We start from the raw sequence: 20504 nt of genomic DNA, 5'->3' as shown, positions 1-20504 counted from the left end.
AAGCGACACCCTGTGCCCGCCTCACGCTGCTCTAGTTAGAGTCGCTGCCACGAAAATAGGCCAACCTGGGACCCTCGGAGACAATGTGGATGAACACCCCCCGCGGAACACAGCGAGGATATATGACATTGCTCTTTGACCTTAAAATTGTCACTCACCTGCCCGGCCAGTGTGGCTCAGTGGTTGAGCGTCAACCCATGAACCAGGAGATCGTGGTTCGGTTCCCAATCAGGGCACAGGCCCGAGTTGCTGGCTTGATCCCCAGTCGGGGGCGTGCAGGAGGCAGCCAACCAATGACTCTCATCATTGATGTTTCTCTCTCCCTCCCTCTCCTTTCCTCTCTTTGAAATCAGTAAAGACATATTTTTTTTTAAAAATTTAAAAAAACTTTCACTCACCCAAACATTTGGGGCAGCACTGTCCTGGGGGGATGTGACTAAGGTGCTGAGGACAGGAGAGAATGGGGCAGACTTCTCGCACGCACTGTGTCCTGCCTCTCTGAAGAAAAGAGAGAGAGAAAAGCACATTTAGCAAAGTCAGTGAATGCAGATCGGACGATCAATGTTTCTGGACCAAACCAGGGCTTTCCCTGATATTAGGTCCCTGGGGTGACTGCTGAGATCCGTGTGATTTCTCCTGAGCCTCCCTCTACCTTCCCTGCAAGCCACAGGGACTATACTAGCAAAGAGACTGCCCTTCAAGGGACGATGGTGGCATCACCTCTTACACCAGCCACCGCCTCTATCTCTGTCCTTTTGAAGACCAGCCAACTGTACTAGTGAGCCTGAGATTTGAGACTTTAGGGACCAAAACTGAGAACGTGTCAGGCAAACAGGGACAAGTTGGCCTCCCTTTCTGACCCCCAAACAAGCCAAGGAGCTCTCTGGGTTTTGCTGAGACTTTCCTTCCTCTATCACACCATCTCTCTGTAGGTCCCGCATGCCTCTTCCTCCAGGAAGGCTTCCCTTCCTGCCACAGTTTACGGGTGTTGCTGGGATGGCTCAGTGAGGCTGGGGTTAGGGGAGGCAGCCAATCTGCTCAGAATGGGTCACTGGAAGCCGGGGTTCAGAAGAACAATTGCACTGAATTTACCAGCCAACCTCATCTGTTTTCATCAGCTAAGCAAAGGTACACGATGGCTGATGCTGGGAGGACTGGCAGAGCCTCCCTGTGCTCTGGGAGAGGCCTGGGGCCTTCAGATATTGTCCCTGCCCCTCATTCTCAACCCTCCAGCCCCCATGGCTGCTGAAACCCATCCCTTCCTCCCAGAAGATGAGATGCAGTATTGATAATGTGATTCCCCCCCTCTAGCCCTCGCAGAGGCACCTCTTTTTCAACCCTGAGTAACTTGTAACTGAATCTTTAGAAAACTGGGACAGGAAAAAAACAATGAAAGAAACCCTGCTTTCTAATCAATTCATATCCAACAACTTTGCAAGGCTCAGGCGAAAACCACCCTGTGCAGAATGAATTGCTATCCAATTTGTGAATAATTTCAATGGGTTGGTTTCTCTGGGATTTGAGGTGGAAACCAAATTAAGACCCTCAGGTATCCATTGTCTCAGGCTGATAAGTTATATCTCCAGAGGCCTCCGGGAAAGAGGAACGCCCCTCCAACTCCAAGAGTCCTGGGCCTGGCAGGAAAGAGATTCCCCCTGGGCATCTCCTCTCACCTTCCCCACCACCTTCTGCATGGACACTGCTTGGGTCACACTTATCCCCTCCTAGCACTCCGCCGTCTCCTGCTGTTTCTGCTCTCTCTCCGTTCTTGCCATTTCTATTATTATAGTTTATTTTTTGGTGAGGACGGATGAAAAGGGTAGGGCACATTATGTCTTTTTAAATATTTATGATTTTTAAACCACTTTACTGTTGGATCCTTCCCCAAACCAATAAAGAACATGTGAAAATACCACAAAGAGCTCCTCTGTTGTTTTTACATTATTTTCAGATCAGCAAGAATCACTAAAAAGCTCCTAAGAATCCCTGGCTGTTCCTGGTGAGGTTCCTCCCTCAGCTCTGCATAATCCTAAAGTCTGGCCTTTTACCGGCCTCCAGAGACGCACTGCCCAACCGGGGGCCAGGCTCCGAGGTCAGCCCCAGCTTATACATCAACCGCAAATGTCAGATCGGGGGGGGGGGGGGGCACAGGCTGCCCTGAGCTTTTTTTTACCTGAGGATATTTTTTCCATTGCTTTTCAGAGAGAGTTGGATGGGAGAGAGAGAGAGAAACGTCCATGTGAAAGACACATCGATTTGTTCCCTCCCGCATATGGCCGGACTGGGACTAGGAATTGAGCCTGCAACCGAGGTACGTGCCCTTGGTTGGAATCAAACTGGGGACCCTTCAGTCCTTGGGCCACCGCTGTAACCACTGAGCCAAACCGGCTAGGGCTGCCCTTAGCTTTTAATTCAAAGAAGTCTATCTACAAATAACTCCCTAAAATCTGGAAGCCTCAGGCCACAGGAGGTGAGCTGTGTGCCAGCTTCTCCTAGGTGCACAGAGGATGGATTCTTTGCAGCAATACTCTCTGTCCTTGTTGGATCAGCATCTATTTTTCAGCATGTTTTAAAATTAAATTTTTTTAAATGTTGCATAATTGCATAGGAGTGAACTTGTCCAACACTTTGGAAAGCTGGCAGAAGATTCTGTGGACGCCAGTAATTTTCCTTACAATAAGGTCAGAGAGCGCATTTTGCATACATAATACAACTGCAGTGTGTGTTTCCCCAGAGTCTGCTAAGGTAACTCGAACTCCAATCGGGGTTTGCTGGCTTGGTCAAGTTTTATTTTGTTTGGGTTGCAGCGTTGTGGCCCAGCCCCAGTCCCCAGGCCGCCTTCCAATGACTGCTCCAAAGAAAGCCCTGGGCCCTCTTGGCTGGAAACCTGCTCCTAAGATTTCAGCTCCTCGGGGATGCTGGTTAAACTATAAGCTGTGGCTCCCTTGTAAACTCAAAAAGTTAAAATAGCAGAAGTAAACAGTTCTGTTTCTAAAAATGTACCAATTCCTACTGTACCTGCACGGACCTGGGCTCTGTCAGAGGAACACAATCGCTTTTTAATTGTCTTCCCTGCCTCAACTCTCTGCCACTAATTCACCCAGGAAGGGTTCACATGTCCAGGACTCCTTTCCAGCATCCATCCATTATTTCATGATTTGATCAAGTAGTCAAGGCCTATCATATGCTGGGGATACAGCAGTGGGTGTTACATACAAAAGTCACTCTCTTTAAGGAGCTTATGTCATCGCTGAGCACGACCCCCTGCTAAGGCAGAGGCCCACTTACCACTGCATTCGGGACCAAGTTCAACTCACTGGGGCTAAAGGTCGCTCGCTAACATCTGTTTCTTTTTGCTCCCAACACAGAGCACTACATTTCCCAGACTCCCTTGCAGTTCGGTGTGGCCATATGACTCAGTTCTGACCAATAGGAGATGAATGGAAATAACATACCACACTCACATGGGTCAACAATAAAAATCTTTCATGCACCCAGAGGGAAAGGGGGTTGAGGGAAGGTAGGCAAGGGTAAAGGAGGGATGAATGATGATGGAAGGAGACTTGACTTGGCGTGGTGAGCACAGAATACAACATACAGATGATATATCATAGAACTGTACACCAGAAATCTACATAATTTTATTAACCAATGTCACTCCAATAAGTTCAATAAAAAAATAAAAGTAAATTTTTAAAAGTATTTCATGCACAAGGCTCCACTATCTCTCTTTCTTTCTCTACTGGATGGATAACTAGCTGGATGGAAGGGTCATCAAGAAGTTTGCAAAAAATGGGAAAACATGCTTCTCTGAGTCACCGTATGGAAAACTACCCACTAAACACCTACTGTTAAGTGAGCAAGAAAAACGTTTGCTGCATTAAAACACTCAGACACATTAGTTCTTTATTACTCAGTTACCCTGTTTGGTCAAGATACCCTTAATCTTTTCTCCAATCTTCTCTCCCAGCTCCAACCTGAAGAGAGGGATCCAGTGGACCTCATTTCTTTCCTCCTTGGCCCAAGCACATCTTACAACTCCCATCATTTTTATGTACAGCCCTTCCCGCTCTCCCCCACCACCGGCCCCTGTGGAAACCCTGCTTCATTCAGGGTCTATCTCAACCCTCTTCTCACCCGTGACGTCTTCTAGATCTGTGCATGTCCCACTAATCTCCATCTTCCCATCTTTCTTCTTCTCATCTGTACTCCTGTATTTTTGACACATACGTAAGCTTTAACCCTGCAGAGTGACACTGGTTTTGCCTTCAAGCTAGACTATTATTGGGGCAGGAATCGGTCCTTTGAGCCCAACATCCTTCAGGAGAGTGATGGGCTCAAGGACTATTTCGGTGCAAGTTTATTGCACGAACGGCAGAGCCACCAGTCTAACGAGTCTAGAATGTGCTTGGATTCTTCAGGTGTCTTACCTACAGGATGCTGATGAGAAGGCACAGTTCAGGGCTATCTGCATCCACTTGCTTCTGTATCTCCTTGAGTTTTGCACATTTTAGGCAACCATCAAATATCTGTTGGTGCTGAGACGTCAAAAACCAACACTCAACCTCACCTCGTAGAGCTGGTAGGATTCCTAGGATCCTATGCATTTTGTTAAATGTTTGAAATTTTCTAAATAGTTAAATTATATAGGGACTAATGGCTCCAACCGACCTTGAACAACACAGGGGTTAGAGGTGCCAGTCTCCCACGAGGTTGAACATCTTCATATAACTATTATACTCTCATCTGGTCAACAAAGGGAGGAACGCCAGGAGCTTTCACAGTGCTGATGAGTTACGATCTTTCCCATTTGTCTTTTTTTTTTTTTTTTTGGAAAGGCAAGCTTGTTCTTTAGAGCAGGTCATTTGTTCTAATTGCCTATCTGAATGCTTCTCCAAAAGTAGCTGTTTGTAAAAGAAAGACTTGAAACTCGTCCCAGCTCTTTTTTCTGCCCCCCGGTTTTTGTTTTAGCTGATTCAGTCAAGAACACAATGCTTTGTGTCAGAGTTTACCCTGGAGTCGCAGCTGTTGCACAATAAGAATCTATCTTCCTGAGCAGAGTGATGAGTCCACGATGGAAAAACCACAGCCATGTGCTCGCAGGATGTCTCTCCCACCCGAGACTACTGCGAGACGGGGCTGGAAGCGGTCCTGCGGATGTGACATGGCACCATCCCTTGACCGGGATGCAGAGCTCGGCTCTCAAACAGCAGGCAGGAAGCAGAGCAGGACACTGCCAGCCCATTACAGCCCAGCAGTGACACTGAGCACGCTCTAGAGTGACTGTTTCGTCCAGTGTTCAATTCTTTCAAGAGAAATGATGGAGTTCTCCATTCATTCCAGATGAAGGTGGAAAAGGGGACAGGTACGCTGGAGGGGCTGGTGTAGGGGAGGGAGACATTTGAGTGACCCAGAATTCTTACGTCATGACGGACAGTGGTGCAAAGCTGACTGGAAAGCAGAGAACCCCTCTGAATGACAAATTGGGTCCCAAAACTTCACGCGCACAAAAATCAGATGTCCTTAGCCATACCTCTCTTTGACCTGGATATTTCCAGGGCTAAAGGTCTTGGTGCTTGGCTTTCCCTGTTCTTGGCCGGTGCAGGACAGGAAGTCAAGCGGAGGAGGGGCAGGAGGTGAGCTGTCCAGCTAAGAGAGCAGAAGTAGAGTGGACAGGGGGGGAAGGACACCCCAAATTGTGGTGAATAATGAGCCCACTTAGAGAGGAAGAGAGAAAGGTATATACAGACAGACAGACAGACCACAGACACACACACACACACTGCATCGGCACACAGGTATACACCACTGTGGTTTAATAACATGTGTGTGTCGGTGAGACTCACCCACTAGACTAGGGTTCTTCCACTTTGGCACTATTGACATTTGGGGTGAGTTAAGTGTTTGTTCTGGGGCTGTGCTGTGCTTTGTAAGATGTTTAGAAGAGTCCCGGACCTCCATCCACTAGATGCCAGAATCACCCTTCATCCCCTGGTTGCAACAAACAGAATGTCTCCAGACTTTGCCAGATGTCCCTTGGGGACAAAATCGCTCCCAGTGGACAGCCACTGCACCAGACCAAAGTTTCCAACCACAGTCCAGGAACCTGCATTTTTAATAACGTGTCCCGATGACTTAGATGCTGCTGCCCGAGGCACTGGATTTTGCAAAATGCAAACGAAAACCCAACTTTGATTTTATAACGAGTCAAGGACATGTGGGGAAAGCTTGACCGAGATAACCTATTTTGTCCCATAACAGTGTAAGCAAACAATACCTGTGGGAAGTACTCCCTGGGCTGACAAAAACAAAGCCCCTTTTCCCTTCGCTAGCTATTCAGAGGCCCACAACCCAACGCTCCGTCTTGGGAATCAAGCCTCAAACAAATTCCTTCTCTTTTTCCCATCGATTAATGTTTCTAAGTCCAACTGTGTCATTGTTAATGGCACTGTTTTGGTTTCCAATTGCTGCTGCAACAAATTGCCACACAGACTTAGTGGCTTGAAACCACACACATCTATTACCTTCCAGTTCTCGGAGGTCAATAGTCTGAAGTCAATCACTGGGCTAAAATCAAAGTGTCAGCAGGGCCGCCCACATTCCTTCTGGAGACTCTAGGGAAGAATCCATTCCCTGGCCTGCTCCAGCTTCTAAAGGCCGCCTGCATTCCTTGGCTCATGGCCTCCTCTCTCCATCATCAAAGCCATCAGGGTAGCATCTTCAAGTTTCTCTCTGCTCTGACTCTGGCCCTCTGCTCCTGTCATCACATTTCCTGTGATCATGGCCCTCCTGCCTCCCTCTTATAAGGACTCTTGTACGAGAGCCCATCCAAATAGCCCAGGGTAATCTCCCATCTCAAAAGCCTTCACTTAATCACATTTTCAAAGTCCCTTCTGCCATATAAAGTAATAGTCGCAGGTCTTGGGGATTAGGAGATGGACATCTCAGGGGTCAAGGGGTCCGTCATTCTGCCTAGCACAATTATTATTTAAGAAATGACATTTAATTTCACTGTGCAATCCCAGATGTAATACTTCAGGCCTAAAGTCACTACAACACACTCATATAACTTGTTCCATCCGCCTTTCCCTCACTGAAAAAGCTGGTTTTTCTTATGTTTTTCAGAAAGAAAAGATAGTCAAGGATCCCAGTTTAATGCTGGTTATATGGCTGCTAAACTGAGCAAGCTGTTTGTTCTTCCTACACTCATGTCTAGCTATTTCATCACACCCTTTAGAAGGTGACGTTCAGAGCAGACCACCCGGGTTCCTCGTCTCATTCCCTCCGTCAGGGGCAAAATCACAGGTGCTGATGGACAGCTTTAGGAGCACTTTTTGGGTGTTAATAAAATAGGAAAACTTCCCTGTTTGCCAACAGGCTTCTTTAAGGGCACGAAGCCAGCCCTGCTGGTGAGTGGTAAACCCCTAAGTTGAGGTTCCCACTGGGCTGTGTGACTCGGCCGGTCACCCTCTGGCCCTCACCAATGACCGAGCCCCCGAGGGATGGCAGTGTGTTCTGATGGCCAGACAGATGACTCCCACAGATGCCTGTGTGGCCTCAGGGGGGTCTGCGTGGCACCAAGGTGAGGCCTCGCTGACGGCGGAGCTCCAGGCAGCTTTCAGCAGCCACGGGAGAGGGCAGGCAGGCTGGCTCTGGAGGCCGCGGTGCACAGAGGTGAAGCCAAACAAAGGCCATAGGTTTGGTGACATAAATATTAGATCCCTAGATTAATAGGTGGTTTACATGTGTTCAGTACTGTGTTCGTTTTGTTAAGCCTCATATTTAAAGGCAAAGTGTGTCCTCTTTGTGTCTTTGTTCTTAGCTCTTTCTAGTCACTTAGCTAAATGGCAGGGTTCTGTGTTTCTTTTCTTAAAGTTTTTGCTTTAAAAAAATTTGTTTTTAAATTTTCCCTCTTCCCTAAACTGAGCTTTCCACACAATCAGACAGACATAAAGATCACTGATTAGACTGGGATACCGTTTGAGGCAAATTCCAACGAGTTCTGGGTTCCACAAATATTTCACTTCTTTCTGTGTCTATTTTAGAAGCAGGGCAAGAGGCCCACCCTACGAGACCAAGCTCAGACAAGGTCTCTGAGCACCCTGGGCATGGCGGGGTGAGGCAAGCCCTGGGAGTCAGGATGGGTTTTCCAGCCCTGGTTTGCTCGGCATCTGCAAGCAGGTGCTGAGGGACAGCTGGACACTGATCTGCCCCGAGGAACGTGACACCTCTTTCCAGGGCTCCCCAAGCAGAGAGGTGGGGCTCACTGATGGGGCCCTGCGAGGCTGGCCGGGCCATGCCAGCGAGCATGGGTGTCCCCCCTGAAACGATCGATAAATAAACAAATACATCTACAGGAGAACAGCCTCCTAATCGTTCACGTTCCCGGAGACCACCCGGGCAGGACGTTTCTCAGCTCCCACCCGAAAGAAAGAACCAAAGCAAGGAAACGAGCCCCTTTCTTCCCCTTGCCATTTTTACCCAAGTTCAAGCTTTCATCATCGGGTAAGTCAGAGCTGTTACAAGCCTGCTGCTGACACATCAAATGCTTTATCTGCAGGCTGGCCCGCGGCCAGGGAGATGAAAAGGACAATCACTCAGAGCTCACACCTTCTATGAGTTATGAGCCATTCCTGACAGGAAGGAAATAACACCCCTGAGCAGGGAGGGGGCGCTTTTCATGTTCCCCGGGCCGTCTACACCGCAGCAGCTATGGGCCTGCGCAAGGACACTGGACATGCGCTAAGGACGAACACATGGGAAGACCTGGGATAGGGGTGAGAGTCCCTGGAAACATGGACCCAAAGAGTCAGAAACGCGGGCATCGATGATGAACTGTCTCTCTAAACCCTTCCCGTTGACCTCACGTTTCAGCTACAAAAACAGTTTATGTACATCACATACTTCATCTTGTTTCCACAATGTCACACTTGGATTTACCGTTGGCCCCACACTAGGTTGAATGTTCACTAAAGGCAGAAGCCTCTGTCTTCCCAGCTCCATAGCGAGGCCATCGGAACATCAGAAGTGTTTGGTTTTCAGTGCAACATTGACTTGTTGGGGTGTCAGTTAAAGCTGAAGGCAACTCAAAAAGGTTTGTGCTCCAGGGAGGTTTCCCGAGGTGCCAAAATATCTGTTGCCTTGAAATGAATTAGTCTTAATTAAATTATGCCTGGCCCTGGCCAGTGCGGCTCAGTTGGTTAAGTGTTGTTCGTGCACCTAAAGGTTGCCGGTTCAGTTGCAGGTCAGGGCACATGCCCAGGTTGTGGGTTTGATCCCCACTAGGGGGCGTGTGGGAGGCAACTGATCAATGTTTCCTTCTCACATCGATGTTTCTCTCTCTCCTTCTAAAATCAATAAAAACACTTTTTTTTTTTTTTTAAAAAAAAGATATGTCTGGATTCCTTCACTGTATCGACAAAATTAGAAGTCTTTGAGCTATTATTTTCTAAAATAGTATGCCTGAACACACTCCTGAAAAATAAAATCACATTTAAAGTCTATTTTAATTTCTAAAAAACAGTGGATTAGTCAGAGCATTTGGGCTTTTGTTTGCCTGTTCAACAAATATGTGAGTTTCTACACGTTAGACACTGTGGTCTTTAAATGAAAACGTTCACAATCTCCATTCCGTATAATGACTATGTGTAAGTTCTCTATTTTGTATCAGATGCCAATTCCCCAAAATTCTGAAAAATATTTAAATACTGTAAGTCAAGTATCGTGGAGCCCTATAAACACCACGGCCTCCGTCAAGGGACACGGTCCAGGTTGACTAGAGGTCTCTGGCACTATTCATTCAAACCGGCGATACCCCTGGGTATTGGTCTTGTCAACCAATTCTAAGTTTATGTTCTGAGATGATCAGGCTGCAGCGCAATCTTGGCGAGCTCTGGGGATGATTGCGATCTAGGCCAAATATGATCCGAAGGAAAGGGGTGTACAGGCTGTTGGAAACAGCTGTGGCGGGGGTCCCAGCTGGAGCCAAACCAGCGTTCTGACATGTCTGGGCAAGTCCAGTGAAACGGAAGATCACTCGTTTGGCTTCTCGTGAGAAAAAAAAAAAATCCATCCCACGGGAGGATGAGATGCAGCACAACAGAATCACCAGTTACTGAGCCGGGGAGAGAGGGGAGGCGTTATCCAAACGGATCTTGGCATCTGCCACTCAACTCAGCCCAAATCCAGTGCCACGGATGCCAGCATTGGTCCGAGGGGAAGATGGTGCTGAAAACAAAGCCTGGCAGGACTGTGCCACTAAAACCTCTGTGGAACAGTCAAGGCCGGACCCCACGAATCTGGGATCCCTATCATTGAGAAAACATACACACAGAAAAGTGCCTGGGGTCCTTTCCACTTCCCCTCCACGCTGCTTTGTCATCAGAGGCCCCCAGGACGGCAGTGGCAATGCACAATCAAAGAGCGTGAAAGTAAGAGTCACGCCAGGCTGAGAACCTACGTGCCTGGGAAATGGTGGCAGTGCCAACAGAGGCGACATCAGCAGACAGACATGCAGCAGGGGACTCATCCCGCCCAGGAGAGTGACATTTCCTCTCTCCCGAACCCTGCCGTGCAGGAAGACGGGCCTCAGTGTCCAGCACAGGGCACCGTGAACAGCACCTCCAGGCCAGACGCAGGTGTATGCTCCGACGGACAGATTTACAAATTGGCCAGACGGAAAGAGAAGGCCTTTGGTCTCTTGCAGAAACAATGAGCTCTGTAAATGGAGTTTCCCCTGGACTATTAGGTCCGGTTCAGGCGCACTGTCTGGTAATCGAGGCCAAGGGGCAGAGGCGGCTCCGTGAGGTCGCAGCGGGGCAGGGAGCCTGCCCGGGCACACGCAAGGTCTGAGCGGACAAGAGCTCCGTGACTCTCAACATGCTCAGCAACCCCAGGGTTGTTTTCAAGAAAGATGCACAGCCACGGGCTTAAATCCGCCACCTAATTATTAAAGGAATGGGAAAAAGTTCTACCTGAACAGCACAGTGAGCACCTTCTGTCGGAAAATGATACAGAAAAGCCAGCAGCTCGGGAAGGTTGCTTTCGGCCCTTGCTAGGACAGCGGTTTAAGGGCGTGCCAGGCGGCCCTAAAGGCCTCAACACGAACAAGGACAGTCCCCTGGTTCCTATGAACTGAGGGAAGAAGAGTGAAAGGCCACCTTGGGTTGAAAACCCCTGGGGGTAAGGGCTCCTTCTGACCCCCGTTGGTGCCTCCCTTACTACTGTGCACCAACGTTACTTGACGTCTCTAAGCTTTGATTTCTTTGACTATAAATTAGAGTAAACAACAGTACCCAGCCTCGCAGGCCACATATAAAGGGACAGATGATGGAGGTAAAGCTTTTAGCCAAGTGCCTGGTGCATACGAAGTGCTCATTAAAGGCTGGCTCTTACAAATATTTAGGGTCAAACTAATTTTGAATCCCAGCCAGCTCCATAAATGAACAAATGAGTGACCTCGGGCAATTTATTTCATCTGAGTCTTGGTTATTTTATTACTAAACAGTGCCATTTTCCTCACATAGCTATTGTGAAAATTTTATGAGCGAATGTGCTTAAAGTACCCAGAACAGTATCCGGCCAATGGACTTGACCTAGAAAAGTTACCGATAAAACTGAACCTGCAGCGCCCTTACCCCACTCGCTCTCTTTAGGATTAGCCATTCAAGGGAGCCTTTTCTGGCCAGGAGAACAGGGCTGTGCAGGGCCCAGGCTGTGGTGACTCTCCCTCTGAGTTAGCTGGAGGACACTGGTGTTTTCCTTGGCATCAGCAACACACGGAGTCGTCTTTGGGGTGCACAGTAGTGTATACACCGCCATGTATGTGCATAAAATTTCAAAGCACTTTCTGGAAACGTGGAGTACGGCAGCTGCTGTCACAATATGTTTATATAAGTTCTACGCAGATTTGATAAAACAAACTTGCAGATGTTTGTTTTCCTAAGGAGGGGCATGTTCTGGTGTTGGGGGGCCAACCATTTCATCTCCCTGTAGAAAGGAGCACACGTTGCCTGCCCCCCGCTCCCCTCCGCCCCCATCTGCCACCCGTAGGCTGGCGTTCCTGAGGACTACGTGAAGGAAGCCCACGGAGAGAGCAGGTCACTGCATAACCATTAAAAAAATTTTTTTTCTGTAAAACACAGCACTGATGGGTGCTGGGACCACACCCGTCTGAGTTCCAGAGGAAGAGCGGCCTTCTGCATGCAGAGTCCCTCAGGCAGACTGTCCCAGCCCCTGCTGGTGTCCATCTCATATGAAGGAATTAGCTGCATGGGAAAGACAATTTCTTACCAGGATAGGCCGACGTCTACCTTCTTTCAGCGGCACTGGGAGACTTGCCTGGATTGGCCAAACCTTTCCACCCAAACCATCGAGGCAACTCGCATACAGTTACCTTCTACAGCATTTCCTAACCCAGCACTTTAGGGAGCCCCGTTTCCTCCGAGGCTACTAGGGGCTCCATGACAATGCAGGAGAATACAGGATACGGTGTTTCTCAGGCTTACGTGACCACAGAACGCTTCTGTCACAGCACATGAACATATTTTGGGACAAGGTAATGAGAAAGTGCTGGTCAACTCAATTCACTGCTGTCCGTCTGTCCTAAGCAGCCACAACAACAGCGTCCTTCATCCTTGGCACAGATTTCTGGGTGGCAATTTTTGGTTATACAAGTCCTTATATTGCAAAATCAATATTCCTTAATTGAGCAACCAATTCTGTTCCCCAAAGACTCTTCTCCCCCATAAATACTCTATTAAATAACATGCTGTTTAGATTCAACTTGATTATATTTTTACACATTCCAAAAATCACTCTGACAGTGGTTTTCATTTGCTTGTTTGGAGGGTGCTGTTGTTACAAACTCTCTCAGGTTCCCATTCTTTTCTTTCTTTCTTTTTTTCAGGATTATCCTGATTTTTTTTTTTTAAGAACTTTTACATATTTTACTATAGAAAAAAGAATGCTAAGCCCTTTCCCAATTCCATACACCAGGTTGCCATACCGATGCCTGGCATTTCTGGGATATTTCTAAATACCACAGTGTGAAAAGTCCACCTCCCACAGCCTCTGAAAACAGGGCTGGCTACCAGCTCCCAGGCCGGCCATGCGGCATACGTGGTCTCCATGTAGTTAAAAGGCAGTTTGTCGGCCACGCTGAGGACTGTTGCAGCCGTGTCTTCCTCTTGGCTTTTTCTGCCTGGCAAGCTTGCCCCCCTGGGTGGCCTTTAAGAACGACACATTGTACACAAAGAGAACCCTTATGGAACCTCAGAAGGTGGCAATGTCAGAAACAAAGGTCCACGGAAAAGGCTGGCTGACCACGGTAGCTCCCTCTGGGTGGGACCTGCTGGGACCACAAGTGAGGCTGTGACCGCCCTGGGCTAGGTTAGGTCCAGGTGCTGCGCAAACAGAGTAAAACAAGGCAGGAGCTCTGGGGTCGGGCAAGGACACCAGGCTGGGAGCAGCCAGAAGGATCGGCGCCCTGTCCAGTGGCCAGTGTTTTAAAGAGACGGGTCAAAATAGCACGAATTTCACAACTACCTCTTTCCCTGATATGGAAATAAATATTAACATCAACAAAACATCACTTTCAAAAAGTGTGAGGTTTGGAACAGCTTCCCCATTAATCTGTTTTCATTTTTACTCACGGCCTTCAAATGTGTCTCAACGTGTACACATAATTTTGTATCTACACTCAAGGGCTGTGTCTTTTGTTCACCAGTGTATCCCCAGTGCCTACCCATAAATAATGACAGCTTTTGTTGATAGACTAATACCCTTGGGTAATCTACCTTCCGTAATTGAAATCCTAGCAAGCCGTTTTCATGATTTTCCACAATTAAGATTTCCTTGCCCCTGTAATATCCCATTTTGTTGATTATATTCTTTATGATGAACTAACTCATGAACACTCCTCCAAATTCCAGTTCTGTCTTTAGGTAAGAAAGGTTTTACATGGAAGCATTCGGGCTCATCTTTCCATTGAAAGGAGCCAGATGTAAGCGGCAGGCACAGCTTGCCCATCACTGCACGAGGCTCCTCTCTTCCCCTCCAGCGGGTGGCGCCGCAGCTCGTGCCTCCTCCCAATCTGGGAGCCTCCAGATTGGGGTTCAGCAAAGATAGCTTATGGACATTTCTGGAGAAACACACAGGAACCCAAAAACAATGGAAATGCTCAGAAAGGGGGTGGGAGGAGCGAAAAACAATTTGCTTTATATTTAAAGAAGATATGGATTCCGAATCTGGGCCATACATGGAAAATGTAGCTTAAACCAGTGGTTTCCAAACTGTTTGGTCTCAGGATCCCTTTACACTCTTAAGAATTATAAAACCTACCAAAGAGCTTTTGTTTACATGGGTTATATCTGTCTATTAATATTTATTGTATTAGAAATTAAAACTGAGAAATTTTAAAAACTTGTTCATTGTAAAATAACAAAAATTAATATGTTAACACAAGTAAAATGAGTTTATGATAAATCTCTATATACTTTCCAAAACAAACAAAAAATTAGTGAAGAAAATGGCACTGTTCTACCTCTTTGCAAATCTCTTGAATGTCCAGCTTAATAGAAGATACCGGCTTTTCCTTAGTTGTTTCTTTCAACTTGTTGCAATCTGTTGTTTGGGATGCAGCCTTACACAGATGTGTAGCTAGAAACTACAGGCAGATTTTAAGAGCCATTTCATATAAATATGAATACTCTTCTTTGATGCTATACCAAAATTCAACAATCATAAAGGCTGGTTATAATGTGAAACTCAAAACCGTATCTTGGAGTTTCGGGGTCATTTCCCCAAAACATGATTCTTGTAACACTGCACACTGGTCATTTGGAAAATACTGATTTAGGCAGAACTTCCAAATGTTGGTATATTTCCTTACCAAATATCCAAAAATTACATTTATTAACAGCATCTCTTACATCTTCAGAAAACTCATTAATTACCAGAAATCTGTCAAGCTCACAGTGGCAAATAAAAAGTTTTCCAAAATTCTAATTTTCCCATGAAAACTCAAATTTTATCAAATTATAGACTGACATTTATTTTCTCTAAAGTGACATGCTCACTTTCTTCTATTTGTGAGATGTCTACCAAATGCCCAAGTCAAAATAACTTGTCTGTCAGTCACTGTTTCAAGCAAAAATGGAATTCCATGAAAAAAGTGGTTGGTTCAGCTCACAGCTCAAATTCAGTCTTTTTCCTTTGGATATCCACTCCTCCCGTGTCGAGCAGACTATTTCCCCACATTAAAATGATGTGTAGTCAACGGTAAGCTTTAATAAAAACCAATAATTTTTAGTTTCATCACGGACATTTTTAAATAAAAGTGGCTGCTTGTTATTTAACCGAGAGTACATGGTGCTGACCAACACAGTGACCTCTTTGGGGCCATTGTTTTGACCATGCCAAGGCTCTGGCACTTTTACTCAGTATCAGTGCAAATGTAAACATAGCAAAAAAAGGGGGGTAAATCATGTCTTACTATTATGATGAAAGTCGTGCTGAACTCGTGCACACCCTGAAACAGTCTTGGGGACGGCTGGGAGTCCCTGGACCACACTTCGAGGGCCGCTGACTCAAAAACTCTGACTTTCGCATTCTTGAGGGCTACCTTCATGAAGGAATTCCTAGAACCATGAGAACAAACCAAAGCACAGCCGCACATTTGGGTCACAGAAATGAACTCGATGGTCCCGGGGGAACACTGCCCATCATCACTTAGCCCGGCGAGTTGGATCCATGGACTATAAGGCCACAGGGACCACGGGGCGGAAAAGGGCCATCAATGCCACCCACAGAGCCGGCCCGCGCTGGGCAATCAAAGCCCCAACACGCCAGTTTTGTTCCAGTAAAACTGTCAAGAATCCATATTAGTCATTTGCACCCATATTTTCAGGTATTCAGTAGAAAAAAAGACAGCCCTTTGTGTGGGATAAAAAATGAAGTACAAGCCTATGAGGCAAGACTGAGAAAGAGCAGATGCCTATGTCTCCAGAGTTGCTGCTTTTTTCTCCGAAAACATTATCTGTCATCAACTTCAACTGAGAGGACCAACAAAGTACTTTTATAAATAAACACAGTGGCCATTTTCATTGTAGGGACTCTGATGGCCGTGGAAGGCCGGCTAACCTTCTCCAATGTGCTCTAGGCAGGGTGTCCTCACAAGAAGGGCATTGTCTGAGTAAATCAGGACTTACAAGAGTCACGCCTGGGGTGCTGGAGTCAACAACACGGCATTTTTAGCTACTTGCTTAAATTTTCATCTAAAGGAAGCTGAACGAGAAGTTTCCAAATTCTCCCCCTCCTCCATTTCAAAATTAAAGAAATCCTTGCATAAAGTTGACCCACAAAGAAGAAAATGGTCCCATGGATAACCTGTGATTTATAAAAATGATGGTAATTAAAATGTCTGATTGTCTAATAGGGTCATCTCTTAACTCTGCCTACTCCTGCTCCCCCACCACTCAACAGAAGGTGCAAAAACACCATTAAATTCCTACAGGTGATCAAAACTGGATTCTAACCACAGTAACTTGGACCACTCCAAATTTCCTGTGCAACAGCTACATAATTCCTATTAAAAATGTAACAACATATGGCATAATTCAATATTCTCTAGAAAGTTCTGTAATTTTTCTTTGCCCCATCTTTATGTCAAATTTCTATAACAGGGGTTGGAGTTCCCATGTTTAGGGCCTCAGGAGACTTGAGATTATTGAGAAGTTTGGCAAAGGATGTTGGAAGTTGGGAGGGATGTGCTCAGGGCAAAGACAGGGGAGAGTCAGAGAACAAGAGTCACGAGAGAAAGATGGCCAGCTAAGAGGAGGGTGGATTTACGACTAACATCCCTCCTGGCCCCTGTATAAGGGGAGCCCCTCTAACAGCACAGAAATACAGAAAGGTGCACAACCCATGACATCAGACTTGTTTCCTACATGAGTAAGCTGAGAAAATATATTCACTGAAGAGTCTGGGTTTCCAAAATGATGACCAGCTATAAGTGACAAACTGTGACGGTGCTGGTACAAACAGGACAAACGATATATCCATCACTAAGCCATAATTTCTTCTGTGTCACTTGGGAAAATCTAAAGACCTAATCTGAAGAGAATTAACTGGATCCTTCCACAGGGAAGTCACTTTCTTAAGGCCTTTCTTGGGTGAAGTGCCACCCAGGTTCCTTCAGGTTGGCCTCTCCTCTGTGGCCCTCTCAACCAGTCTGAGTTCATTCTACAGCTAGTTTCAAAGAGCATTCCAAGTTGGCTCAAAGCCCCTCTGATGACATATCAACCTCTGGGACAAAAGATATATTACAGTTCCCATCTGACTTCCAAGGGGAAGCCCAGGGGGTGATCAATCAAATTATCACCATGGACAGCTTGAGAGAGCTACTGTATCTGAGACCAACTCGGTACCATTGCTGGGAAAGAGCAAGGGATGTTTGAACATTTTGCCAATATGATAGCTCCTTTTCTGCCTCTTCTCTTGCCTTTTTTTTTTTTTTTTGGCCATTGTTAAAGGGATTGGTCCACCCAGTCATGATCTTGTTAAGTGAAGCCAAATCTAAATCACCCTTGCAGGCTATTTCTTATTCCAGGCTGAGCGGCAGAACTCAGAAAGTTGGCTGTAACAAGGGTCCATTATGTGTCCTGTAGAGCTTTAAAAGAGATTTGAATTAAATACTACTTTGGAGTTTCCTGGTTGAGAAAACTTTTTCATAAAGGAGTTCAGATTCTTCCTCCAATTTTTTGAAGTCTCACGTTTTGAAGTCTCCATGACCTTAGGGAATTCAAGAGTTTATCTCACCCAAGAAGCTATGGAAAGGGAGAAAGAGGTTGCTTGAGCAGCTAGCTCTCTTCACTGAATTCCCTAAAACCTAGCTCAAGACAGGGGAAGGCAAAGTGTGGGGAATGGTCCCCAGAACTTGCCCCTCACAGAGCATGCCCAGTCCAAAGGAGACCAGAATAGTAAGTCCTACTGAATGGGAAATTTTTCAGTTGCAAGTCTCTAATCTTTCCAAAAATTAAAGCAGCTTCCTGAGCCCTGTTATTTGGAAAGAATCCCTAAAAGACCCATCATTAGACGACAGGCAGTTTCTACATACTTCTAGAGCCAAGATGATTCTAGAAGCCGCGACTGACAAGCACCATGGAGTGGAACTATCATTAAAATTTCTTGAATTCGTTGTATTACCTGTCGCTCACTAGTAGACCATCACAGCCATCATATTTCAAGAGCAGCGACGGTCCATAAGACAGTAAGTTCCCTGATGGGAGGGACTCATCGCTATGTTCACTGCTATGTTTCACACTTCTGCACAGTGTCCAGCACTCAATAAATATTCAGTGGATGGGAGAGTGAATGAATGTCCCAAACACGAAGGATGCGTACAGTTGAGAACTTGGCATTTTCTTAGGATAATCATGTCCTCAAGAACACAGTGTTAATAAAAGACCTGGTAAACATCTTTATGTTTCTGCATCAATACAACCAGTGAGAAAAGCATGTTAATCTGGTGCCTTCAGGAAAGCATTGTAAAATGAACCCCGAATCACAATTCTCCAAGAAATTCTTTAAAGATTTGCTTTGCAGCCAGATGTTGGTCCTGGTTCTAGCTCAGTCATTTAACTGCTATGTGAACATAGGTATCAATGCCTATCTTCAATGATTGTTGAGAAAACTAAGCAAATATCTTACCTAAACCTTCATTCACAGTCCCTGGCATAGATAAAACCCAATAAGTACTGCTTCTTCCTAGGGTCATGTATGAAAAATATTTATTTTTATTAACTTTCCATTCATTATGTCAGATTAAAATCTTTTTTTTTTGAATTCTCACCCAAGCATATTTTTTCCATTGCTTTTCAGAGTGATTAGGGGGGAGAGAGAGGAAGAGAGAAAGAGAGAGAAACATTGATGTGAGAGACACACATTGATCGGTTTCCTCCCACACACGCCCCTACCGGGGCCAGGGATCGAGCCTGCAACCCAGGTACATGTCCTTGACTTGAAATCAAACCCGAGACCCTTCAGTCCCTGGGCAGATGCTCTAACCACTGAGTCAACCTGGCTAGGGCAGGATGAAAACTCTTTTAAATGAGAGACTATCTAGACTTTCTACTAAAACATGCCATTACAGAGTCACACAAGGAAAATAGTCTCACTCCATTCGATAAAAGAAGACTTCATCACAATCGATCATTCACTGTTGCAAAAAACGGCAGAGATGATCACCATCAGTGGTTGGAACTTGTGTTAAAAAGCTCATCATCCTAAAATATTTGTCCAAAAGTTTCAAAACATTTAAAAAGTTTTCTTGCCACGTTCCCATTAGCTGCGTCCAAATCGAGAGCCATTTCTTCACAAACTCGCGAGTGTACTACTCGCGCTTTGGGAAGCACCTCCCTCCGCAGCAACACGAGTGTTCACGCAGCAGCTGACAGCCGCGTGGAAAAGGCGGCCAGCCCAGCCGTATTTACCGCACCCTCCTTACACGCGCCCGCACCTACGAAATATGCCAGTGCAGGCCCATGTATGCAGACGCGTGGACATATACTTTTTGTTAAAGAAATATGCTCTGTAGAGAGAGATGGTTTGATTTTTGATTTTTCTGTTTGGGAAGATGCATTTATAAAAGGTAAAATCCCACTGGAAGGCCCATGCTGCCCGCGAAGTCTACCGACAGGTGCTTTCTCTGTCCTCACTTTGCCCGCAAGCAACTGGCACTACTGTCTACTGGGACCCAGCAGACACCCCCACACAAAAGAATAATTCTGGGAAATTCAGTCCACTCATCCTGCCCCTCAAGTCCTCTCCCCCAAACCCACTGTCTACACTCCAGGGGACATCTGGTCAGGTTGTGCCGTTGCTTAAATCTTCCAGTGGTCCTCTCTGCTCTCCGGATAAAGTCAGCAAAGAAATCTCCAACTGTTTCCATCCACCTCTTGCTTCCACTGCCCACTCCACTCATCCTGAACCATTTCTAGCAGGTTTCATGTTTTCTCTGGCCTCTGAGCCTTTGCACACACTGTCTGCTCCGCTTCCAAATTCTTCTTTCCTTTGGCACATCCACATTCATTTTGCAAATTTCAGCCTGGCTATTGCTTCTTCCAGAAAATCTTAAAGAACAGCTTCTCCCCCTCTCCCCACACTAAGGCCTGTTCCCCTCCTGGGTAGGCTCCCTGGCACCTTCTACTAGTCTCCGAGCACCAGTGACTCGTGCACAGAGCTCCTATGTGCTTAGCGGCATTTTATGGTCCTTATTACACGGTTCTGTAGCTGCTGGTTTATTTACTTTCACTCTTCGTCATAGCTCCAAGAAGCAGAAGCCACGTGGGTGCCACCCACCATGGTCCCCCCAGCCCGCAGTGGAGCCCCGCATGCACTTTGAGATGAGTCAGTGAACGGATGAGTGGTCCTTGCTGCGTAAACTCCCTCGAAGAGGGGAAAGGCTTTTGTACCTGTGACAACACTCCCTCCGAGGAGGAGACTCA

At 46.4% G+C, this 20504-nt stretch overlaps 1 protein-coding gene across 2 annotated transcripts in view; it reads right to left on the bottom strand.

Moving 5' to 3' along the window:
* The window catches only part of BMPER (BMP binding endothelial regulator), a 169169-nt gene that overhangs the window by 74323 nt on the left and 74342 nt on the right, over nucleotides 1-20504 (bottom strand). For both annotated transcript variants that reach the window (XM_087821255.1, XM_087821253.1), the window contains exon 7: nucleotides 399-498. In XM_087821255.1, the coding sequence (XP_087677381.1) occupies nucleotides 399-498 (100 nt within the window). The remainder of the gene's footprint in view (nucleotides 1-398; nucleotides 499-20504) is intronic.

This window comes from Miniopterus natalensis, chromosome 10 (assembly GCF_054644295.1).
Source record: "Miniopterus natalensis isolate mMinNat1 chromosome 10, mMinNat1.hap1, whole genome shotgun sequence".
NCBI lineage: Eukaryota > Metazoa > Chordata > Mammalia > Chiroptera > Miniopteridae > Miniopterus > Miniopterus natalensis.
Note: the sequence above shows the minus strand (reverse complement) of the source record. Positions and strands in the feature narration are given on the sequence as shown.